General features: G+C 45.3%; 1 protein-coding gene across 1 annotated transcript in view; it reads right to left on the minus strand.

Moving 5' to 3' along the window:
• LOC142578426 (uncharacterized) overlaps window positions 1-26,616 on the minus strand; it is an 86,876-nt gene that overhangs the window by 9,599 nt on the left and 50,661 nt on the right. Inside the window, exon 3 of the mRNA XM_075687813.1 lies at window positions 19,732-20,049. Within this exon, the coding sequence (XP_075543928.1) occupies window positions 19,732-20,049 (318 nt within the window). The remainder of the gene's footprint in view (window positions 1-19,731; window positions 20,050-26,616) is intronic.

Genomic DNA, 26,616 nt, shown 5'->3' on the forward strand with positions numbered 1-26,616 from the left:
AATAATCGAGGCATTGCATATTAAAAGATTAGGAGAGGCTTGCGTTAGCCAGGCATCTTCGTCTCTGTTAAAAAGCGAATTTCAGTATCTTCACAACACGTGTGTTAATCTGATGTAGTGTGTTTTTTTTTGTTTCCTTTTTTGACTTCCCTACGTCCTGATATGTTTAACTGATGTCTTCATACCTTTTCATGTTCTTACGCTGCGGTTCTTTTGCAATCACCCATATTTATGTGTTCTTCATTTCAATAAAAATTTAGTTGAGAGTTAGCGCTCATGCTGTCTGCTTCTAGTCTGTGTCCGTGTCACTTCGCGCTACAATCCAAAATGATGTTACGGTAACAACTCGCCCAACTTCCTATCCTTGTGTTCGCATAGACACACTCAGACTTGTTCGTTCTTATGTGGCCGGTTATTTTTGTGCTTTGTAATAAGATGCAGTGCTTTTCGAATGAAAATGTGATAGTTCGTAGTGAGGTTATTTAAAAAAAACTTTTCTGCTTAAAATTTAATTGAACAAGCCTGTGCCATTATTCGTTGCTTATGTCTGTATTGGTATGGTTTTACTCCTTATCTTCCTTTTTACTTTTAAAATGTGCAAACATTATTATATAACCATTTCTCTTTAGTGAAATAATAAATACTTTTCTTCTGACATTTCGTCACAAATTTTACAATGATTTTGTTCAATTAGGTAACCTTACCCTAGCTGATTGTTGTTCTGGTAGCTTAACTTACAATGCCTGTGGTATATTCAGTGCAAGCACATGGTGAAAACTTACTAGATTATTGGGTATAAGCAGGTCACTGGCAGTAAATGAAGCATACATAAATTTCAGACAATAGTGCATGCTTATATATTGAACAGTATCCACAACTCTACATGCAGTTTTGTTTTTAAATGCTAAAACATTATTCTAAGTGGAAGCGCTCTGTTGCACTTTGTTTGGCTTTCAGTGCTGCCTTGAAGTCATATATGTGAAGGTACTAGTAGAAGCATACCGTGGAGATAAATGACAACTTTGATGAATAGAGGTATAAAATATGTGCTTAAAACGGCAAAAAACTGATTGACAGGCAAACGTATGCTTCTGTAGTACTACACTTGTTACCGTCGCCAATCCATGCATTGCTTGCGCTCTATTGCATTCAATATGAGCTACAACAACTAGCTGTGGTGTCTTTACCTCCTGGTCGAGCTGGTGTTGCTGCGAAAATTTTTGACCAAGAAACGTGGAGGTTTTTAATTATTTCTGAAATGCATGTAACATGCTTTTGGCTGTGTGCTGTTTCCATGGAGTGACAAGTACTGGTGCACCAAGGTGCCGGATATCCTGTGTCCTTAGTGCAGCGCGCGTTGTTATTGCGCTCTGCATCCTGCCGGCAGCGTACTATCACTGCAGAGGAAGATTACGAAAAGCATAGGGTGTGTGCATTGCTGCGATCGTGAAACTTAAATTTTTTGCCTGAAAGGGCCGCACGTTATATATGCTACCACATGACGGACCAGAAGCGCAATATGACAACGTCTCACAGATTCTGGCTCATACTGAACAAGGTAGTACCATACCTAAGACTAGGCAGTATTCACAACAGCCAGTCTGTCCATGAACTACATGACTGTAGTGAACGCTAAAATTCTTGCAGGAATAACACTATTTTGAAAGGGTGTTGTCCATACTACACCCATATTGAAAGGGTGGTGTCTGTGTTACGCCCATATAGAAAGGGTGTTGTTTGTTTTACACCCATGTGCAAGGTGTCGTCCTATTAACACCCTTCCTTTTATGGGGTGTTAATTTAGACCCCTTTGCTTGGGGTGTAGCAATACACCAAGAAAGAATGTCACCCATGGGACAAGTCATTTACACCCTTAAGGGTGTTGAAATTTTTAGAGTATACGGCCACTGAGATCTGGCCGGGCTGCCGCAATATCTTCAATGCCATGCTCAGGCTGTACAGCCACTCTAAACCTACACGCCGAGAATGAGTATGGCTTTCGGAAACAGTGCCCAAGCGTCACGAATACGTTAGTGTAATATATTCCGTAAGTTTCAAGCATCAGCTTGAAATTTCAGGCACGGTCGTCTGCTGACCCCATCCGTCATCTGGATGCGCTTTGCAGCTTGATGGGCGGCGGAGTAACAGTCCGCGTAACGGATTTTGGCGGAGCCGTCCGTCGTGTTAATACAGCTTTAACACGACTTTCACTCCTGTCAACCAGCCGACGAACAAGAGTCTGCGGGCGCTCACCTGCCGTCTCCGCTGGTGAAGTTCATCAAGCTACGCACCGCGCCAGCTTCGCGAGACACCAGCAAAACTGTGAGTCATCATCATCATCATCATCAGCCTGGTTACGCCCACTGCAGGGCAAAGGCCTCTCCCATACTTCTCCAACAACCCCGGTCATGTACTAATTGTGGCCATGCCGTCCCTGCAAACTTCTTAATCTCATCCGCCCACCTAACTTTCTGCCGCCCCCTGCTACGCTTCCCTTCCCTTGGGATCCAGTCCGTAACCCTTAATGACCATCGGTTATCTTCCCTCCTCATTACATGTCCTGCCCATGCCCATTTCTTTTTCTTGATTTCAACTAAGATGTCATTAACTCGCGTTTGTTCCCTCACCCAATCTGCTCTTTTCTTATCCCTTAACGTTACACCTATCATTCTTCTTTCCATAGCTCGTTGCGTCGTCCTCAATTTGAGTAGAACCCTTTTCGTAAGCCTCCAGGTTTCTGCCCCATATGTGAGTACTGGTAACACACAGCTGTTATACACTTTCCTTTTGAGGGATAGTGGCAACCTGCTGTTCATGATTTGGGAATGCCTGCCAAACGCAACCCAGCCCATTCTTATTCTTCTGATTATTTCCGTCTCATGATCCGGATCCGCCGTCACTACCTGCCCTAAGTAGATGTATTCCCTTACGACTTCCAGTGCCTCGCTGCCTATTGTAAATTGCTGTTCTCTCCCGAGACTGTTAAGCATTACTTTAGTTTTCTGCATATTAATTTTTAGACCCACTCTTCTGCTTTGCCTCTCCAGGTCAGTGAGCATGCATTGCAATTGGTCCCCTGAGTTACTAAGCAAGGCAATATCATCAGCGAATCGCAAGTTACTAAGGTATTCTCCATTAACTTTTATCCCCAATTCTTCCCAATCCAGGTCTCTGAATACCTCCTGTAAACACGCTGTGAATAGCATTGGAGATATCGTATCTCCCTGCCTGACGCCTTTCTTTATTGAGATTTTGTTGCTTGCTTTATGGAGGACTACGGTGGCTGTGGAGCCGCTATAGATATCTTCCAGTATTTTTATATATGGCTCATCTACACCCTGATTCCGTAATGCCTCCATGACTGCTGAGGTTTCGACTGAATCAAACGCTTTCTCGTAATCAATGAAAGCTATATATAAGGGTTGGTTATATTCTGCATATTTCTCTATCACTTGATTGATAGTGTGAATATGGTCTATTGTTGAGTAGCCTTTACGGAATCCTGCCTGGTCCTTTGGTTGACAGAAGTCTAAGGTGTTCCTGATTCTATTTGCAATTACCTTAGTAAATACTTTGTAGGCAGCGGACAGTAAGCTGATCGGTCTATAATTTTTCAAGTCTTTGGCGTCCCCTTTCTTATGGATTAGGATTATGTTAGCGTTCTTCCAAGATTCTGGTACGCTCGAGGTCATGAGGCATTGCGTATACAGGGTGGCCAGTTTCTCTAGAACAATCTGTCCACCATCCTTCAACAAATCTGCTGTTACCTGATCCTCCCCAGCTGCCTTCCCCCTTTGCATATCTCCTAAGGCTTTCTTTACTTCTTCCGGCGTTACCTTCGGGATTTCGAATTCCTCTAGACTATTTTCTCTTCCATTATCGTCGTGGGTGCCACTGGTACTGTATAAATCTCTATAGAACTCCTCAGCCACTTGAACTATCTCATCCATATTAGTAATGATATTGCCGGCTTTGTCTCTTAGCGCATACATCTGATTCTTGCCAATTCCTAGTTTCTTTTTCACTGTTTTTAGGCTTCCTCCGCTCCTGAGAGCATGTTCAATTCTATCCATATTATACTTCCTTATGTCAGCTGTCTTACGCTTGTTGATTAACTTCGAAAGTTCTGCCAGTTCTATTCTAGCTGTAGGGTTAGATGCTTTCATACATTGGCGTTTCTTGATCAGATCTTTCGTCTCCTGCGATAGTTTGCTGGTATTCTGCCTAACGGAGTTACCACCGACTTCCATTGCACACTCCTTAATGATGCCCACAAGATTGTCGTTCATTGCTTCAACACTAAGGTCCTCTTCCTGAGTTAAAGCTGAATACCTGTTCTGTAGCTTGATCTGGAATTCCTCTATTTTCCCTCTTACCGCTAACTCATTGATCGGCTTCTTATGTACCAGTTTCTTCCGTTCCCTCCTCAGGTCCAGGCTAATTCGAGTTCTTACCATCCTGTGGTCACTGCAGCGCACCTTGCCGAGCACGTCCACATCTTGTATGATGCCAGGGTTAGCGCAGAGTATGAAGTCTATTTCATTTCTAGTCTCGCCGTTCGGGCTCCTCCACGTCCACTTTCGGCTATCCCGCTTGCGGAAGAAGGTATTCATTATCCTCATATTATTCTGTTCCGCAAACTCTACTAATAACTCTCCCCTGCTATTCCTAGTGCCTATGCCATATTCCCCCACTGCCTTGTCTCCAGCCTGCTTCTTGCCTACCTTGGCATTAAAGTCGCCCATTAGTATAGTGTATTTAGTTTTCACTCTCCCCACCGCCGATTCCACGTCTTCATAGAAGCTTTCGACTTCCTGGTCATCATGGCTGGATGTAGGGGCGTAGACCTGTACAATCTTCATTTTGTACCTCTTATTAAGTTTCACAACAAGACCTGCCACCCTCTCGTTAATGCTATAGAATTCCTGGATGTTACCAGCTATATTCTTATTAATCAGGAATCCGACTCCTAGTTCTCTTCTATCCGCTAAGCCCCGGTAGCACAGGACGTGCCCGCTATTTAGCACTGTATATGCTTCTTTCGGCCTCCTAACTTCACTGAGCCCTATTATATCCCATTTACTGCCCTCTAATTCCTCCAATAGCACTGCTAGACTCGCCTCACTAGATAACGTTCTAGCGTTAAACGTTGCCATGTTCATATTCCAATGGCGGCCTGTCCGGAGCCAGTGATTCTTAGCACCCTCTGCTGCGTCGCAGGTCTGACCGCCGCCGTGATCAGTTGCTTCGCAGCTGCTGGGGACTGAGGGCCGGGGTTTGATTGTTGTGTTCATAGGAGGTTGTGGCCAAGTACTGCACCAGGGTGGCCAATCCTGCTCTGGTGAGGGAGTGCGTTACCGGTTCTGGTCACCGGGATCAGGCCACACTCCAGGCCTCTTTGTGCAATTTTATCAACACGCGGATTTTTTTTTTTTCAATCCGGTGGAAAATTGCCGGCACCGGGATTCGAACCACGGACCTCTTGCACGCGAGGCGGGTGTTCTACCTCTACGCCACCGCTGCACTCAAAACTGTGAGTGCACCGTGTCAATTGGCAGCGTTGGTAATTACCCATGGTGGGGAGGGGGGCTCGTAAAGTTATTTGATGTCACGGGATTTTTATTAAGGTGGTGTGAAGTACGCGAAGCGCGTACCATCGCAGATCTTGTTCGGAACCCAGTCGTTAGATATCCATGGCAGTCTGGTTAGGAATCACCCATTGCCAGCGAAATATACTTGAAGTCACGAGACAGCATCTTCCACTCGGTTTCACGATTGCTACGTGCTTACCATCGCATAGCTTTTGCGATACCCATTCGCTTGACACCTATCTCACTGTGTTTGTGAATCACATGTGGACTTCAGAAAGTTACGCAAGTTCACTTGACATTCTCTACCAACTAGTCTGGCATACCCTTCGTAGGTACTATCAGGGAGATTCTTCGAAGACGGATAGTTTGACATCCATGTATATATGCTGGGGAATCAAGAATATGCTAGGGAATGTCCGTGAGATCTCGTGACACTCTTTTCACGTGATCTAAGATACTTATAAGTGGTTATATACGCAGAGATTGTACGAAGATCCTTCATGTGATATACGCGGCTACGGGCCTTGTAGAAAACAAAATGATCAGATGTCCTGTGACGCTCCTTTCAGCCTGTTTGAAGAGCTTTACAATTTCACGGTTTGTCGCTGGATGCCCCTGTGTTTGAATGCATGTCAGAAAAAACATTAAATAGCTACGTTTTCCTTGACCTGTTCATGGCAGTAACATAATGTTCACCGCACTGCACTATTTCGATGATGTATCACGCGGGAAAGGCATTTTTGGTGTCACAGGACAGCCCTGTTCCAGAAAGCTCGTCAGTTATGTTTGGTTGGCGCAAAATTATAACATTTCGTCATTACTTTGAACTTCCTAGAACACCTCCAAAACTTCATCTTTACTTTGTATTAAATTCACTGGTGTTAGGAATTAAATATTTTGTGCGTAAATTAAAATATTCGGTCATAGGAATAAATGTGGGGAAGCTCGATTAAAATGACTGGCTCTTAGACTAAAATAGCCGGCATTTGCATTAACTTGAGCGGGAAAACGTAGTAGATTCGAATATTCGAATACTCGCTTAAAGGGTTAGTTAAACCGGATAATTTGAATATCCATTTCTGAAAAGCAGGATAACCTGATAACCGGCTTTCGAGGCCGAATTCGCTTCCCTATGGTTAAACTGGAGAGTCGGTCAGACGGATATTTGCAAGCACTAGTCTGAATGCACTGTAGGGACACCTGGTCTTGCTTTCCTGCTTGCACTGTGTTCGCGTACTTTCACTTTTTACAGAAAAGCTGTTTATGGCTAGGTTCCGGCTGAAGTCGTCTCCGTGAGCATAGACCAATGATTTTTCATACGTGGGCCTATGCAAATATAGTGCAATGCCGGGTCGACCCGCGGCGGAGGTGAAGCAGCCGTAGAGCATCCCCCATATGTGGGGCGATCTCGAACATAGTGCAATACCGCGCCTACCTGCGGCGAGGTTCAGTTCGCCATTAAGGGGCCCACATTAACAGCCTCATCATCATTCTTCAAAGAGTGGAAGCGCACTGATCTTTTTATGTTTGCATATAAGTTTCTGTACTGTGATGGTTGCCATTGCTTCCTTGCTGCCCTCGGAGGCGTCTCTGGCTCCAACCAGCCAGCCTACTGCATAAACGAAATCGTAGCAGCTGGTGTAGTAGGCGCCTATTGTGTGATGCTTTCTTCTGTGTTTGCGGGCTTCAAGTACCTTGACAAGTCCAACTTCACAGACAGACGAAAACTTGTAAAAGCAATGGAAAGCACTGGCAGCAGAAGCACTGTCACCAAAAGCCAATGCTTCGAGAAAAAGGCTTCGTACTCTCTTTTATAACGTTGTGACATTCTGCAGTCAATAGAGACTCGGGAATGGTAATATCTGTTTCTATATTCGGAATGCCGTAACAGACAGTATGGTAGCACATCAGAGCGACTCCTCTTTTCGCCTTGAATGAAGCCAATGATAAGATGGCCTTGTGCGATATTAGATCCTCCTGCCGTCGTAGTGAGTTCAGCGCCAATAGCGTCGCTGAACTGTATTGAATTATTGCAATTGGCTCCGAGCGGTCGTTGTACGCCAACATCGGCGCAGTGCCGACCAGCGCAATTCGTGGCGAAATTTCGAAACTTTGAATGCCGCGCTCGCAGAAGACGGTGTTTCTCGCTTTGTACCCAGGCGCGCGCTTGTTTTCGTGCTTGGGAAACTCTAATAAACACATAGCAAAAATCTATTATTGCCTCACAAACACTTGGCCTCCTTGCCACATTTGTTGCGGAGTAGCTTGGAGGCAGCTGTATGTTCTGACTGCCTCGAAGTACGTCGTCGTTTCCACACTCAAGAGCTTAAAATGCAACGATCACCTTCGCCGCCGTAGCTTGCAACATAAAACTTCAGGGTGCTGTCACGAATAAACAAATATACATGTGGGATTTCACACGTTCAGATATCTCACTGGGGAGTATTATCAAAAGTCGTACTGCTTTGAAATTACAACCTGTGCCATGCCTCCTTTCCGGTATCGAGCGCTTCGGAGCTTCTTCATTAACTTGCATGTTCGTCCCATCAAGCATTTAAAATAAACTTGCGCAGCAACATGATGCCCGAAGTTCGTTATGTTAGCAGGCAAATGTAATGCCTCAGAAAAGATGTAGCTTTGCGCTTCACTGCAGAATTATCGCTAGATTTCAAGCGAAGCTATTTCAAGCAGTTCCATCAAGAATCTCCGTTACCTGAGATTAAACTTGTATATTAAGGATTTCGCCGCATAGGACCCGCCCGTTAGATACTTTGCTCCCTATAAAGCTTATGATGCATTTCAAGACCTTTTCCGAATGTGTATTTTATGCGTATGCAACTATATAGACACAACACACGAACACGGACACATAAGCACAAACAACGATATATATATCAACGCTATATATATGCCTGCCAGGACCTGCCTTGGTTCCTTAGTGGCCAATGGCATTGATCTGCTAAGCACAAGGCCAGGGGTTTGAACCCCGGACACGGCGGTCGCAGCTTGCTGGGGGCTAAATGCGATATCACCTGTGTACTTAGATGTAGCTGCACGTTAAAGAGCCGCAACTTGTCCAAATTTTTAGAGCCCCCCCCCCCCCTACGGCGTGCCTCATAATCAGAAAATGTTTTTGGCACACCGAAGGTCACATATTTTTTTATTCTGCCGTGATCCGGTAGTTGAACAGGCACTTGTACGTTGACGACACGCGTACGACAAACATGCCTTAAATAGATGTTTTATTTTCTACGTTTCGACCGGGGTCTGGCCTCGTCAGGGAATACATGACGCGGTAAGGGGTTGTGCTTTAATCATTACATGCCTTAGGGGGCGCCTCTACGTGCTTCTCCGCTGCCAGCTCACACTGTTGCATTGAGTTTGAACTCCTGACGAATCGGCAGTGCATGTAAAAAAAACGCGACTAGATGGCTATAGCAGGTTCGCACAGCAAAACAAAAACAGCAAGAGCAGGCTTTACAGATAAAATGATATCTTGTTTGAAAATAAAAAAAGAAATGAGAAGAATGCTAGACAAGAAGGTCGTTACAAGATCTTAGGGCAACACTTTGTACAAAACCATGGTTCACGGAAAGGCGACACGTGGAAAAAAAGACGAAAAAAGAGAGATTTTCACGGTAAGGTGACTGCACCCTTCATGAGTCAACAATGGAAACGTCGCACGTGGTAAAAAAGCAGGATTGGATGGGATATTTGTAACAGCAGGTTCGTACAGCGAGAAATGAAACAAAGGCGGGGTTAAGAAGAGAGCTTAGCAAAGAAGGTGTTTGTACAAGTTTTCACAAGTTACAACAAGTGTTTGATCAAGAACATTGCTCATCGTACATTAAATACAACGAAATGACACATCAGCAACCAGAAAATTCTTTTGGGCTAATCGCGCCCGTGTGTGTCGAGTGTGCGAACAGATGGCGTCGTGGCCTAAACGATGCGATCAACAACGAGCTGCTTAGTCTGAAGGCAACGTGTATGCGATTCTCATTTTCGCGAACAAAAAGGTCAATGTTGCCGTGTTCTCGGCGATCCCAGGAGCTACGTCACGAAATTATGGATTAAAAATGATTAGTGAACCTCCCTTTCGGGGCGCGACTTGACACCGGATACAAGTATAGTCACGGTTAGCTCGTGGAAAGGTGCACGGGATGCGTATTTGGAACATCCAGAAGGGACAACGCATGGCAACCGCAGCGCCACGGTATTGGCTGCCGGCTGCGGGGACGCGCCGTGGCGTCCTGCCTAACAACGTACTCTCATCAGCAGCGGTTTCGCGTAGCTTGTGGGTCGTGGCCAACGTTTTGTCGTGGCTGGCACGCAGACGCGGCTATGTGAAACTGGCGTAAGTGTGCGCTGGCGCGGTTGCGAGCCGAGGGTGACGCGAATTTCCGTCCCATCCATCGAAGCGCCCTCTCCGCCCTGCCGATTGATAGGAATCGGGACCTACGCCGGTGCGACAGTTTACGCTGAGAGGATCGCTGGGCGAAACCCATGCTCGGAACCTGTGAGATGGAGTCGTATTCCACCCCTACTACTAATGATACGCAGCGCGATGCCTTCAAGAGGAACCAAAACGCCCTTGCGATTACTGCGCTGCTCACGTCCTGTTATTGCAATTCGGCATACATGGACACAGCGTGAAAGCACTGAATAGTGTTGTAACGTATATGCGCTGGCACAAAACGTTATAAACAGTCGCGAAGGAACCTATATTGTGGTGGACGTTAAAGTTCACTCTAGATATCAATAAGTGTTGCAGGTATGTGCCAATTTCTTCACCTAATTGCAGAGAACTCTCTCGGGCCGTTATTGCATTTTTATGGCTTCCTCCATGTTCCAAATGCTGAATTTCAAGTATATCGAAGTTGTTGCAGATGCGAAATGCCACTTTTATGATGTATTTGGTTCGCCTGCTAAATATAGGTTAAGCAGCTCTGTTCAAAAAAAAATTCCCACCTTTCTACAACTGGGAAAAATATGTTAGAGGTGGAAAGTTCTTATAATGGCATTGTGCAAGCTAATACCTTAAATTCAGTGCGCTGCTTTAAGTGAATTTCTAAATCACAGCAATTTTGCTTGCCTTTTTCTGTTTTATAAACTAAAATGTACATCTTTGAAAGGCAGCCTGACCCTCCTTCAGTTCGAAATATTGCACACAGACTGGGAACACTGCTTTCCAATACACTTGCTGAAACTGCCTTATCAAGACACCCTAGTACGCAATGCAGATCCATTAAGAAGTGACAAGACAGTTTGACAATTTTAATCATTGAAAGACTTCGTGAAACCTTTTTTGGGTTGTTCTTTTTTTGCTTTCAGACGCTGCACATTGCCTTTTAAGACATGTTTTCAGTGTTTCTTTTTTATGGGGAGGGCGTGTGAACATCTTTTACACCATGTCAATTATGTGGTGCCATAATGTGTTCTTGGATGGAGTCTTGCCCTTTCATTCAGTACAATATAATGTCGTTTTTTGTGTCATAGGCCGTTTTACATTTGAGAATGAGTGTAGCATTTTGCTAAGTTTTGCCTCTCTCACCCAAGCTTGCAAGTTTGCTACCCACTGCTGGTGACATGGAACACATGTGACTTTTGTTCAATAAAAGGAAGTCTGCCACTTATCCTGTCCACGTGTTGTCTTTTTGAATTGCAATTTGTTGCCTATATTAGTTTTTATTGCATCTCAGATTAGGAATGGCTATCATAGTTGACATCAATTAGCCATATTGCACACAATGTGGATGATATGTACTTGCAATACATGACCACCATAAATATAATAAATTAAAGTTAATAATTGAAGAATTGTGCCTTTGCATGGTGGAGCAGCCGTGAATTGTACCTATAAGGTACCAGCGCTGCAAGTAGCGCTGCTTTTGCAGAATATAGTTCAACTCTACTACTTTCAACCAACATCGTTTCTATCTGCATTTGTATAGCTCCAGTTCCCGTGAACAGCACACATCTGGTGGAACAGTGGCTTGCACTTGCAGTTGGGCCCAATGAATAGCCAAATTTCTGCCCGTTTTCATGTTATTAGCATATTAGTAGAGGCGGTCGTTCTTATAGTAGCCTGTTTGCCCAGTGTAGAAGCCACTGCAGGTGTCAGGATCTTGTAGACATCTTCGGCTTTGCAGGGGAAACAGCATCTGGCACATAGTTTGTCACAGGCCATGTCTTTGGGGCAAGTTGGGTTTACTCATTTGCAAAGGGAGAACCAAGCTTGTTGGACAAGAATTAAACCGCCTGTACACTCAGTGGCCTTCTTCATATTGTGTGACATATATGGTTATAGCTACCCTTGCTTTATGCACTTCTTGTCCAGCAGCAGTCCTGCTTTTGAAACACTCGGGATAGCTTTCAGCAAGCTGGACAGGAATAGCACTGAAAAACCAGCAGATGTTAATTGTCGCACTTGTCTCGCGAAGCTTCATACAGTATGATGAGGGTGGAAATTAATGAGGCTGTTCGTCGAGGCCTTGTAGCACATGTCATGAGTTTGGAGCAACGTGATCCATAGCACTTTTCTGATCGCATACTATAGGTTCAGCAGGTGTGGCCATGGTTTAAGTGCAATGCAAGGTCAAGAAAACATATCTATGAGCAGCACCCTGGTAAAGGAGACGCTGGGAAAACTAATGAGAAGCCTGCTGAACATCTAATTGACCGAGTTGCTGGCTTCATCAGACAAAGTGTGATAAAGAGAAGGAAGTCATCAACACATCAGAATGTTTTTTCATATAGACACTGCCAAGGTTTTTAGGCACACCAACAAGTCTTAGTGTGCAGGCTATGCATGGCCAACTACATATGCCTTCTGTTTGGACAAAGAACTGCTCATTGTAACTCGATGAAGATGGAGTGGACAGAAATAAACAGCAGCTCCATTAATCTGGTTTCACTGGCGTCAACACTCATTTGTAAGTCCCCATCGCCATACTCCGCAGTGCCTTCTTGGGTGACATCAACAAGGACCAGCTTGAGGCAAGGGGTAATAAACATCTTTACAAGCTGAAAATGCATGTATGCATGGAGAGCACTTTGTGCCGAAAAAGTAGGCACTTCCACAGGGGCACTGGAAAAGGAACATATTATTGACAGTGGGCAGAGACAAACTTCTCTGCTAATACACCCAGCATTGTTGCCATGTAACGACATCTGAAACAATCCCTCTCAAAGAGGAAATCATCTTTGTGTATCCATAAAGAGGGCAGCAGGCAAAGCCCCTTCAGCAATGATGCCAGCTTCAAAAGGCCCACTTGCACATCCTGAATGCTTCCTTCTTAGACTTTGCTGGGTGCAAGCATTCTACTGTCCAAAAGTTGTCAATGAGAGCACTGTTCATTTGGTTGCAATACAGTCCAGAAGTGATTGCAACAAATTTCCCTTCCTAGTTGGTCTGGAGGCTCACGGTGCTCATGAAGCAACACCATGAGATAAGCAAGGGGACTGGATGCCTCCATGCCCTTGTTCGTTTATCACACTGTTTTGTTAGTAACAACCATGAGATCTGAAACCAACAAGCTCAAGTTCGGCACTCTAATGGTTACTGTGGAGGATCCATAATAAAAAGCACAAAACAGAAAACTCAACAAAAAGGATAAGGCACCATTTAACACTTAGTATTGCTGCAGTCCACCTCCTTTTATTTTGTCTGGTCATGCTACATTTTTTTCTATAGATAGGCTTGAACTTATCCTGTGCGCAGCTTACTGCAGAGAGCATAGGTGATGTTCCCAATCGGTGTCCGATATTTATATACACTATGTGCTGGCTCAAAGAGGCTCGAAACACTGCAATGGAAGCTTCTAGTAGAAAAGGTACCTGGAAGAAAAGAAACTGTGCTACAACCACCTTGGCAACATCTTGTCCCCTTAATAAAAATTGTGCTTCCGTATCAACTTCAGCCCTCCAGTTTAGAGTAAGTACCAGTGCACTTATGAACAACGAATCAATTCTCAAAGAGCACGTGCAGTCCAGCCAGAAGCATAGGCATGAATCCAAATTGTGCTCCTGCATTGAAGGTGAATAATGCATTACAAAATGGCGAATGTGCCTTAGTAAGCTTCCCGGCAATATGAATTTGTAATGTACGAAGAATTGTCAATAAAGCTTACCAAGAGCACGGATGCACTTGCAAATTATATCACAATTGAAAATAATGAGTAAACCTATGTGCCCTTTCCACTCTTAGTATGCTTTACTGCACGATGCTACACCCCTGTATTGCGGTGTAACAAGCTACGAAAAAAAATGTTGCATAATTGAGCTTTTTAAGATTACCTTTTTCGCAATACACATTTGTACTGCGGTGAAGCATGCTAAATGTGGAAAGGGGCCACTGTCACTGGACATAAAAAGAGTTCTTTAATTATACTCTCGCCTAACCGCAGCCTCTCAGGTCGCCTGAGTGGACATACTATGCTGGGTGACAGCGGTCCCCTCCCATTCTTAGTATCCTTCAGCGCGTACCTAAAATGTACTGCGGCGAAGAAGCAGTACATTTGTATTGGGTGACTAAACAAATGGTTTTTACAACAGTACAGAAATAAACACGCCCCATGCATCAGTCTACCACATGGAAGAGCGTCGCAACAAAAGGTAGCTGATTCACACAGGCTGTGTAGCCCGCTTATCAGTCGTAAAGGCTATTATGGGAAATTCAAAATTTCAGACACACAGAAATATGTTTATATGTTTACGTTCGTACTCCTTGCGTAATAAGACTGCCAGAACTTCCACAATAGGAAGTAATTTACAACACACAAATGCAAATAACGCAGACATATGCCTTGTTTTCCAATCGGTCGTCATGCAAATGACATTTAGCACGGAAAAACGTGAACACGCTGTGTGTTAGCATCGTAAACTTCATACTAGGCAAGGAGCACACCACAATCCCGCGACAGCCGCTAATGAAACCAAAACGGGAGCACATACCTCTGAACGTGCAAATGGGGACCCCCAAGCCACTCTGCTCCTCTAACCCCCCTGCTACTCGGCTGCACCACTCGTTTCAAGCACAGCACACCTAACACACATTCAGCGCTGAACAGTGCATGGGCGGTCGACGCAGTCGCATTTACATGACTTGTAGCGAGCAGCACATCCATCGATGTCCATTAAGCAAAGTCGGACACGGTGACGCCACAACCTACCACCAACACGCAAGCACGATCCCATAAGCAACGTTGGACAACGCGTGGTCCGCGCGAGCCGGAGAACAAACAATCACGCCGAGAACGAACAACGCACGGCGTCGCTCGGCGCTACCATCATGCCTTCTAAAGAATCCCTAAACGATCCTGTCCCTAGGCACCTAGGATCAGGTCACGTGAGGGATTTTTGTACGACAATTAGACGCACGCAAGTCTGTGACGTCTGGAACTCGGTGTTGTATAGTCAGGTCTAGTCAACAGGAGAGCACCGGGAACGAGAGTTATCGCTTGGCGCCGTTGCTAGGAGTGACATCACGGCGTCCCGCAGGCTCGTAAGCCAATAGCGTGGTGCTGCGGTTGCCATGCGTTGTCCTTTCTGGATATTCCAAATACGCGCACGGGATAGTGGCAATTTGGATGGCGGAGAATTAAGAAGGCCGAGGGCATGCGATCTACGATTGTTGAAACGTAGTGTAAACGCTGTTTCCGTTATGCAATGCACTGTAGTTTGCATGCTGAACATTCTAGCGTATATATTACATTACCTATGTGAGAGTCAAAGTCCCCTTTTACATTGAGGCTAAAAGTTGACACGTGCTCATAACAATTAGCGAAGTCGGCATGTGAGCGCAAACCCTGCACAGTGATGTTGCAAAGATGACAGCCTATGCGTATAGCTCTTGTTGTTTTGGATGCAGCGTAAAATTTTTGATCGTTGGTAAGCTATGCGTGGCGGCTCTGGAAACACTACACTGAGGCGATCGCTCTGCATGAGAATGTTACGATGTTTCTTAAGGATGACATTAACGTTTGGAATCGATGCAGGGTGTGTTCGAACTAAATTAGTATGCTTTCGTTGCTCAACCCGCTTGTCTAGCCTGAGAAGCGCACTGCGGTCTCCTGCATTTATTTATTTATTTATTTATTTATTTATTATTACCCTCAGGGCTTACAAGAAGCATTACAGAGGGGAGGGGCATTAGAATATTAGTACATATAAAATAAATACAAGAAGTGAAGAACAGCTATACCGCAAATAATATACAGCAACAACAAGTAAATAAGCACAAAAGTAACAAGGCAAAAATAAACACTTAAACATCAAGTAACAAGAATATAAAAAACGAAAACATGGAATAATAGCAATGAAAGAAAACGATAGCAATAGGTGACAACGTGATAGTGACGCAGTTTTGAAGTAGGCTTATAATTCGTTTGATAGTGCTCTGCGAAAACGGTCTGTATCAGTGATAGCGACTAGTGACGCAGGCAGGTGGTTCCACTCAAGACATGTTCTCGGCAAGAACGAGTGTGAGTAGGTAACTGTGCGCTGCGCAGGTACATGAACTTTGAAGCGATGATCGATACGTGCGGAGACATAAGATGCTGGTGTAATGTACCGGGACTTGAGCTCGTGGTTATGATAGTAGATTTTATGAAAGAGCGAAAGACGAGATAATTTTCTTCGGGAAGAGAGAAGGGGAATGCCAAGACTAAGTTTCATGTTAGTAACGCTAGAAGTACGGTGATAATTGTTAAGAATGAAACGGACCGATCGATTTTGGACACTTTCAAGGATATTTATTAGAGTAGCATGCCCAGGGTCCCATATCGAGCATGCGTATTCGAGGTTAGGCCGGACATAAGTGACGTAGAGTTGTTGTTTTAGTTTCGGTGGAGCTAAAGAAAAGTTACGTGTGAGATAGCCTAGCATGCGGTTAGCTTTCGACGTGATGTATTCGATGTGTGTTTTCCATGAAAGATTGTTAGCAATATACACACCGAGATATTTGTAAAAAAGTACTGGGTCAAGGGGAGTATCATTAAGTATGTAGGCGGGGCAAGCTGACTGGTTACGGGAAATTCTCATTGTTTTGCATTTAGAAGTGTTTAGTTCCATTAGCCAAAGCTTGCACCATGCTGCAGTGTTACCGAGATCATCCTGGAGTGTAAAAGTATCGTTAGTGCTTTCAATCTTGCGGTATATAACACAGTCGTCAGCAAATAGACAAATGGAACTTGCAATTTGGTTAGGAAGATCATTGATATAAATTAGGAAAAGTAAGGGTGCCAAAACAGAGCCTTGAGGTACCCCTGAACCGACCGGAACTTCAGGAGAATCATTATCATTAATGCTTACATATTGTGTACGGTTAGAAAGAAACTCTCGAATCCAGTTGAAGACCAGGGGATCAATATTTAGCTGGCCGAGTTTTAGTAGGAGTAAGTGGTGGTTAACTCTGTCGAAGGCTTTTGCAAAATCTAAAAATATACAGTCTACTATAAAGCCAGCGTCTAGGAAAGCATGGAGATCGCTACAAAATGTTAATAACTGCGTTTCGCATGAGAAGGACTTACGGAACCCATGTTGACTGTTATGAAAGAACTGGTTTGATTCCAAAAAGTTGACAAGATGAGAGAAAATTATGTGTTCAAATATTTTACATGGTACTGATGTCAAGGAAATAGGTCTGTAGTGGTATGGGTTATGGGTGTCGCCTGACTTGTGAAGTGGAATCACCTTTCCTTTTTTCCAGTCTCTGGGCAAGGAGCTATTGTTCAGAGATTTTGTAAAAATCAAGTTTAATATAATGGAACTATATTCGGTAGTACCTTGCAAGAATTTGGACGTAATGCTATCAATACCGCACGAAGAGGATCTTTTTAGTTTGTTAATAATAGAGCAGATACCAGATGAGTCGAGTAAAATCGGTTCCATTGGAAAGAAACTAGGTGCTATGAATGGTGGAGAGCTGCCAGAGTGAGTGGGGCAAAATGAATGGGTGAAAGCGATGTTCAGTGTAGACGCGCAATAACGGCTTGGGATTATCTCACCTAATTCATTAGTAAGGGTTATACCTTGACTATCGCGGTTTTTAACGACGTTCCAAAAGCGTCTCGGATTCGTTCTGAGTAATGATGGAAGCGTGGTGTTATAGAAATTAAATTTAGTTTCTTTTAAAGCATTGGAGTAGAGTTTTGCTGCGACGGCATAAGCGGACCACTTGTCAGTAGTTGACGATTGTTTTGCAGCACGGAAAAGTCTGCCTTTTTTGTTAGATAGTCGGTTAAGGTGTCTGGTGTACCACGGTGCGTTAGATGATTGATAAACCTTTCTTAAGGGAATGTATTTATTTATTAGATGCATTGCTTTACATTTAAATGATGCCCACAATTCTTCGACTGATGCGTCAGTGTAAGATATACAAAAACTGTCGAGGAAGGAAGAAAGATTGGTGTTGATAGCGTCAAAGTTAGCTTTATTATAATCTGTGATAAGTTTAAAGCGCTTGTTCCTTTTAGCAGTTGGTACAGAGACAGAAAAATGTATCACGTCGTGATCACTGAGCCCTGGCAGGTGAGTTATTGTTGATACAATTTCAGGTGATGACGTTAGTATCAAATCTAGTAAGGATGATGTCGTAGAAGTAACACGTGTAGGAAGGCGGACTAGTTGCGATAAGCTGAAATCCAAGCATGTGGCTAGGAAGCTACTAGTTTCGGCGGAAGCAGGTTCTGCAAGCGGACATAAATGAGACCATTGGATTGATGGAAAATTAAAATCACCTAGAAGAAAAACTTGGTATACCGGGAAATCTGGCTGAAATCTGGCTTAGACAATCATGAATTGCCTCGCAAAAAGAGCTGTCGGAGTTAGGCGGGCGGTAACAAATTCCAAAAACCATTTTTCTAAAAGCAATGGTTATATAACACCACACTATTTCTAAATTACTTGGTATGTTCAAAAGAGTGCATTCAAAACATTCATTCACGGCAATGAGGACACCGCCACCCGTTCTCTCAGCGCGATCACGACGATATACGGTGAATCTTTTCTCGCACTGAAGAAGTTCATGGGTTGAAATTTTGTCAGATAGCCAAGTTTCAGTCAGCAATATTAAATCAGCATCTGTATCGTTAATTAAGGCGCTCAGATTGTCTCTTTTCGGGATAAGACTGCGAATATTTGTAGAAAGCACGGAAAGCACTGACGGGGTACCACCACCCCTCGCACTGTCCTAGCTAGCGGCAGAGTAGGCACGGCCTGAGCGGGTCGCCCTCGGGGAAAGGGCATCGGTAACTGGCGAAGTGGTGTCGGAGTGAAAGGAAGGCGACTCGCAGACGGAATTCTCGGAAGCATCATACATGTAACATTTTTTGTTTGCATATAGGCGTTTGTACCGCAGCTTAAAAGGCGTCTTTAGACCCAGGCCGAATTCCACCAGTTTTTTACGAGTATGGCGAGTTGGTGCGGAGAAATCTTCAGTAATGCTGATGCCGGTACCCCGCAAGGCAGACCGCTCAGATAATAAGAGCTCTTTTGATTTGAAGCAAGAAAATTTAACAATGAGTGGTCGATCTTTGCCTGCTACATATCTGCCTATTCTGTGCGCACGTGCTATGTCTTGAGATGACATGTGAATGTCCAGCCTGTCATGGGCCACAGCAATAACTTTTTCTTCAGACTGGCGGGCGTTCTCATCTGAAGTGTCCGATATGCCGTGAAACAGCAGGTTGTCCCGTCGAGACCTATCTTCGGCTTCGTCAAGGCGGGCTCGTAGCTCAGCCGCCTCTTGTTCCACGTGGTTTAGCGATTGACGTGTCTTAGATAGCTCTTGCTGCAGATTTGGAAGATCGTTAATCCTATTTTCTACAGTTTGCAACCACACGGTAATGTCTGTTACAATAGCAGAAACCGTCTCATGGGAAATCTTAAGATCCGCCATTGCCTGTGACATACTGGATTGGTTAGATTCGATCCGAATACAGCGCTCATTTGTCTCTTTGACCATTTGAATTAGTTCCGCCATGGCCTTGTCAGGCCCCGGATTTTCTTCAATGTCGCCACAAAGCAAAAGCAGCAAAGAACAGAAGGGTTTCAACAATGCTTCTGGGCACGGAAGCACAACCGCAAATCGGTCGTCTGTCTTGTAACATTTACAAGGTAGGAGAAGGTTATCACCAACCTGCACAACAAAAAAGATGCGCTGCGAGTCCTTCATTCCACTTGTGCCTCCGTGCCCACTATCGTGGTAGCAAGTGGTGCTTGCTTTTAAATGGTCCGTTATCGCCCATGACGATGTCGCTGACGGTGGACAGCGTTGTTCGAGGTTCGGGCAAGGAATGACGTTAGAAGGGCCGGGCGCTCTGCTCTCTGACGCACGTGAAGATTCAGTGGCGGCGCAGTTGATAGCCAGGCGTGTCGATGTCGAGCAGCAACAAGGGATTTGGACAGCAGGAGGCGTTCGATGATCCGGGCCATTGCTTGAAAGGAAGCCCAGAAGCTGCACAACAAAAAAGATGCGCTGTGAGTCCTTCATTCCCCTTGTGCCTCCGTGCCCTCGCTTAATCGCATCATTCAATAACAGAAGTGGCTACTTCTGCATTATCGGGGCATCGTGAAGGCTGTCTCCGTTGTTAATAAAATCGGAGTGTTCAGAACACAGTCTCTTGAAACGAAGTACTTGATTATAGGGTATGCTTGTTTTGCAGTTTGTATCACGGCTACTTCGATAAGGAAGGTGCCGGTGAGCGTCCGCGGGTTTCTTATCAACTGTAGTAGCTAGTTTGTTGGCGCGGATGGATACTGTGACATGCAGAAAACAGATATAAAAGTGTGAGCACGAGTGCGAAAATGCAATGGATGGATGGACGCTATTAAATTCCCCAATGAAAGCCACAAGTTCCGCCTAAACATGGTGTCAGATGAGAAAAATGTTATCGATGTGGTGTTTATAGTAGTACGGCTTTAGTTCCCGTTTTGAAAGAAATTGGTTTTCTAGTTCTCCTATAGGTTCATTAGCGTATTCGAGACCTATGTTACTCCTGATTGACGTAATAAACGAGAAGAAAGGGGGTTAACCGGGGGGCTCGATTTTTATTAGTCATATCATGAGAAGCCAACAAACACTGACACCAATGACAACATAGGGGAAATTACTTGCGCCTATTAAATGGAATGAAGAAACGATAAATGAACGGAAAATGAAGTGGATGAAAAAACAACTTGCCGCAGGTGGGAACCGAACACACAACCTTCGCATTTCGCGTGCGATGCTCTACCAATTGAGCTACCGCGGCGCTGTTTCCCCATCCACTTTCTTGGGTAATTATGTGTACTAGTAGAACCCAGGGAGTGTTAGCCAGCGCCACCACTCACAGACCTTGGCAGCGGATGTGGAACTTCCTTGTTGCCGCAGGCGTCACGAGAACGTGATCTCTTTGGGTGAAGGCAACTGGTCAATAAACCCACATATGCTACCTGAAGGCATCAATGTTGCCGGATTCGAGACCCTCGTTATGTAACAAGCGAGAAGAAAGGGGATTAACCAAGGGGTCCGATTTTTATTAGTCATATCATGAGAAGCCAACAAACACTGACACCAAGGAAAACATAGGGTACATTACTTATGCTCATTAAATGGAATGAAGAAACGATAAATTAATGGAACTTAAAGTGGATGAAAAAACAACTTGCCGCAGGTGGGAACCGAACACACAAGCTTCGCATTTTCCACCTGCGGCAAGTTGTTTTTCTATCCACTTTTATTTCCATCCACTTTTATTGACGTCATAGGCATTCCTTGCACACTTTAGCTCTCTTGTTCCATTTTATCAGGTACGTTTTTCTCCACCATTAACCATCAAGATTTACTAAGATTACCTTCCCTCATCGCCTAGGACAATGACGCGTACTTCGGTAATGACTGGATCGGAAGTTCGGAACGTGCTTCTCTTCATTTGTTCTTTTCTATTCTTCTCACATCGTTCTTGTAGGACCTTTCTTATTTTCTGTCTTTCTCAGCAAAATATAATACGGTGAAATGCAACTTGCGAACTACTATGCTGGTAATAGGAGGTTTCACTCTGTATTTGTCATTTACTATACCATAAAGTCCCTTGCGAAAAACCTGGCACACAAATGGCAGATTTATAATCCAGGCAATCACTTTATAGACAGGATTAAAGGTGTTAGGAAAGGGAGAAATTTTTCAAGCTGGCATCTCAATCTTTTCGCTAAGTATAACATGAACGCAGGGAAAAGCATGGCTTGGTCGGGTGAAAAAGTTCAAAAGTTAATCGGTGTGTCCAGGTTTTTTAGGGTGAGAGCCGGGCAGTGGAGGAAATAGTCAGGTACCTATACTCATGTACATTTTTCTTTGGGGCAATGCCATGCACCCGTCATGGAGTCAAACTGGGGGACGCCACATGACATAAAATGAATGGATGCATTCTCCGAACCGTTCATTACTAGTATAATCTAATATATTATACCCAAGACTTGATACACTACTTAAGGGAAACCCAAGACGCCTACGAAAAGGAAGATCCTAGAAGAATGGAGAGCAGAGAAAGAAGAGAGGAAAGAATAAAAATTGAAGAGTGGGTTCAGAAGTCTGCGGATCCCAGGCACTGTGGCTATGGATGTAAGCAAGGCTTTGCGTTCTGTTTGCTTTAATTGTTGATAATAAGTGGTTATATTGGCGACGAATGTGTAATTGTTTAAGCGTTTAGATTAATACGTCAGTGGTGAGTTGATGGTAAACGAACCCTTGCGTGCACCGCCGCTGGTTGTGCCCTTAGTCTGCAGAACACAATGCGAGGCGCATTTGCTTGATGCGTTGTTGGATGTCATTGTTCGTAATATTTGATAACATTGAGCGTTATCTTTGCCTCACATAGTATATCACATCGTGGCAGAAGTGTTAAAGATTTTGCAATGATGGCACTGTACCAATTTCAAGGAATTATTATATTTGTATGTATACATTGTCTGTATACATTCGCGGTCTGCACAAAGTTTTGATGTGTAGCGAAGACCCTGCTTGTCCGCGCGACGCATTTTTCAGGCTTGCATGTCCTCAACGCTGAGCGTACGCTTTGTAGCCATTTTGCTGGCACGTTCTTACATGCTCATTCGGCATGCGTGGCCAGCGCGCTGTTAAGACGCCAGCTCCAAGCGCTCTCCTCAGGCTATGGACCATTGTAATGCTTACACTATCAAAGCCCTGCTCGCGACCTCCATAGCCCAGCACTTGAATTTTTGTCGCATAGGATAGCAACCACAATACATGCCGAACACACATACTGTGAAATGTTGCCACGACGGAGCCAGCCGGGATGCGCAGAAGCGAGCGTTATCTGGTGGCGTAGCAAGAAACACACCAGCGCGCGCCAGCAAACCCCAACAGACGTGGCCAGAAAGTCGGGAGAAGAGGAAAAGCAAGCTTCACTTCTTAAAAAGGTGATCAGCCACTTTCTCCGGGTCGGGTAAATCTGGGATTGCCGTCAGCGTGAAACGAAGGCCAAAGATGGTATTTGCTTTCACTTACGGGACTTAAAGGTCCTCGCACTCAGCATCGGCGCAACCCGCAGGATCAATTTTTCTTAAGACGAGGCTAAGTCGCGCTCAGCTACAGAGGGGAGGGTCTCTCCGTGTGATCGAGTCCTGTGTGTCGGATCACTCCAAACGCCTTTTTGGGCCTGCTTGGGCAGGCGCGTCTCGATCCAGTACTCGCGCAACGACATCACGTGGTCTAAAAGAAGGACGAATGTTATGCCGCGCTGCAGAGAAACCAATTTCATGAACAACAAGCTGAAAGTTAGCCATTGATATTGATATCCGTTGTTGGTGAGATGAGAAAGGGAAACAGTATTTAAATATATGCTGGAGATTTTAGCCCGCCAGTTCACCTGACATGCTGCTCCAGGTGCTTGGTGCAGAATATATCTACAGCGATAAAGACATGACAGCGCACACACAAACAAACACAAACACACACACACACACACACACACACACACACACACACACACACACACACACACACACACACACACACACACACACACACACACACACATATATATATATATATATATACTATAGAGCCACTTCAAAATTTTTCCTAAGGCTCGTGGTCCGCAAGAATCTCCCCAGCGCCGTCGTGGCGCTTGACGCGCAGGTGGTGGTTTGACATGAGCCGCAAAAGTGCTGTGGCGCTAAGCTCGAATTCAGTTCAAGGGGTAGCACTCCTTTCAAAGACTCTCTCTCTGACGCGTAGCAACAGCTGGTGAGATGTGCGCATGGGTTTTACCTATTCGCTTACGGTTTCAAAGAGTGTTTCCTCCTATTGCGAAGTGAAGCCATGCGAACCACGTGATACTGACAGAACTTTCGTTTCAGTACAAAGGGGTATAGCGTAATCAGCTGTACAAATCACACGGAAAGCGATAAAGCCTATTTCGCAGTTTCATGCGGCGGCTGCTTGCGCGCCCGCAACTGCATGGGCCTGTTGCTATTCCCCGCGGGCATCCAGTTATGAAAAAAGCCAGGCCCTTTAGTCTGCGCACAAAGGGATCATACAATGCCCTAAATGTATGTGCGTAGATATTTTAGGTACACGTCAGCTATGCATCTACACTCATGCGTCGGACCACGCTGCTGCTTTGAACGTCGGTTAGCTGTAACAGACACTCTGCCAACGATCGCGAGGGTATCCGCATAGCACAATAAGAAGTCGCTGTTTCGTCCAAAATGCAACGCAATGAAAGCGATATCAAAGTATCGAGCAAGCGAAGGATTTAAGGTTGCTATTGTTGTCGTTCTTATAATTGTAGTAAGCGTTTGCTTACTTATTAAGTTAAGAAGCGTGGTGTCACGCTCGCCCAGGCAAGCATCAGCGTCTGTCTCTCTCTCAATGGCCGCAAAGAAACTTGTGACAGCAATATCATGATGAAAAGCACAACCGAGGGTAGTGAACGCCTTTTGCACAGATTCCATTAATCCGGCCTCCAAAAATAGAGATTGCGCTAACTCCAAAACTAGGCGACCGCGAAAAAAGCGCCCTTGCTGCCGCAAGCCATATCCACTCCCCCAACGTTTATCCGCCTGAGATTACCTTCAAGATAAGGCACGCGGCAAAGCCCTGGGCTAGAAGGGGAGAAGTGCGCTCACTGTTTCCCCCTTTTATTACCCGCCATTACGTGCGCTATCCTTTTGCCCCTCGTCTTGCTTGCGTGCCTCAGAAGACGGCGCGCATCAAGCCACCATTTGTCCCAGCTCACCCTTTATAGTTCCCGTCGCACCAACAATACCCTACGTGGAGGGTGCGATAGGATCGTATCCCACTTTGACTTTTTATGGGATATCACGGCGATGCCGCGCGACAGCGGAAAGTCGCATGGAGTCTCCATATAATAGTTATCACAATAATATGTGTAGTATATTTGGCTGGCCCCATAAGACGACATTAGCCTGCACACGCATCGTTTATTATAACTGTTGGCGTAGCCGCGAAAAAAATTCATCCGGCTCATCAGATGAGGCAGCATCCGAGAGAACAAACGCATTGCTGGTTTCCACAATTTTCTCGATGTATGTGATCGTCTTCCTTGTTAATCTGCTTGAACTCCTGGCTGAACTTTGTCACCATCACTTTCGCTTTCCCTTTGTGCAGTCGAGCGATCCCTCTTGGATCGCAAATTTCATGGTCGAGCAGCAGGCGTTGGTCGCCCTAGATGACACCACCTACGCCTGCGGGTGTTTCAGTGCTGACGGAAATTACAATGCTGGAGTGAGGCGGAGTACTGACTTGATCTGCGAGTATACTCAACGCATGGTAACTACGAGCGCTCTTCGACGGTATCGCTTAATTTTCGTATATCGTTATCTAGATTAACTTCAGGTCAATAATTGCGCCGTGCTGGTTCAGAAAGTATATGCCGATAATGACGTCCAGTGAACACTTCTGGGGAATAACGAAAGTGGCAGGGTAATTCCGGTTATGAACTGTAATTCTGTGCGGGCAGATTCCAGTCGGCGTTATTACGTGTCCTCCAGCTGTCCGGATTTGAGGGCGCTGCTATGTAGTCTTAACATTTTTCAACTGGGCGGCGATGAGTCCACTCATGACAGAGTAGTAATCTCATGTGTACACTAAGGCGGTTACAGCGTGGCCGTCGAGAAGCATGCAGAGGTCGGTGGTTCTTTGTCGTGCTTTGCAGTTAGGTCTTAGAGACGGATCACGGCTGCGTCGCGTTCACGTGTGGCTGGTAGGTGGCATCGTTAGGTCTTCTTTTGTCGACGTATTCTTATTGCGAAAGCAATACTGCTCGCACTTTCGGCCCATGGGTGGTCGTGGCGCCTGCTTACACAGCTGCACGTCACGTGACCGTGTGACGTCACGCCAACCGAGAGATGGGGCCCCAGCTCGCGGCATCGATGGTGGAGGCGAAGCCTTGCGCGCAGCTACTGCGGTGCCACGGAGAGAGGGTGCTCGGTGGTGTGACGCCACGCTAGGAGGATAAATGGGGCTACAGCTCATCTCCTCTTTGTCGTCGGTGTGGTGCCTTGCGCTATGTCGGATGATGTATAGCCATAAGTTTAACAAAGGGCAACGATGTCCACACCATCAGCCGATCAAGGCGCAGCCAAGGGTATTGCTTTCGCAATCTTCCAGGCTTAACCAAGCTAAGCCTTCAGCCAATTTTTTTGCTCCTAGAATACGCGGGGATGGCTGCGTCTCGTTGACATGTCGTCGAGATAGTCTTTTCGCCGTCTTCATCGTCAGCGGAGGATCTTCGTCAGTTCGGCGAACAGCAACCGCACCACCATCGGTTGCTGCTTTTAGTTTCCCGGATATGGGCTGGGTCAGTGTATGGTCGGCGCTGCGGCGACAGCTTGCGCCCTGGTGACGGCTAATGGGACGGTCGTCAAGGGTTTGACTGAGTAGCGGCGAGGTAGTTAGCGTTATCACGAGGGTGTTCAGCTTGCTGTGGGCGCGGGGAATTCACGGCGAAACCACGAAGCCCCATTTCGCGGCCTGGGCACTGGCGGTAGACCTGATATG

This window comes from Dermacentor variabilis, chromosome 4 (genome assembly GCF_050947875.1).
Source record: "Dermacentor variabilis isolate Ectoservices chromosome 4, ASM5094787v1, whole genome shotgun sequence".
In the NCBI taxonomy this organism is placed as follows: Eukaryota; Metazoa; Arthropoda; class Arachnida; order Ixodida; family Ixodidae; genus Dermacentor; species Dermacentor variabilis.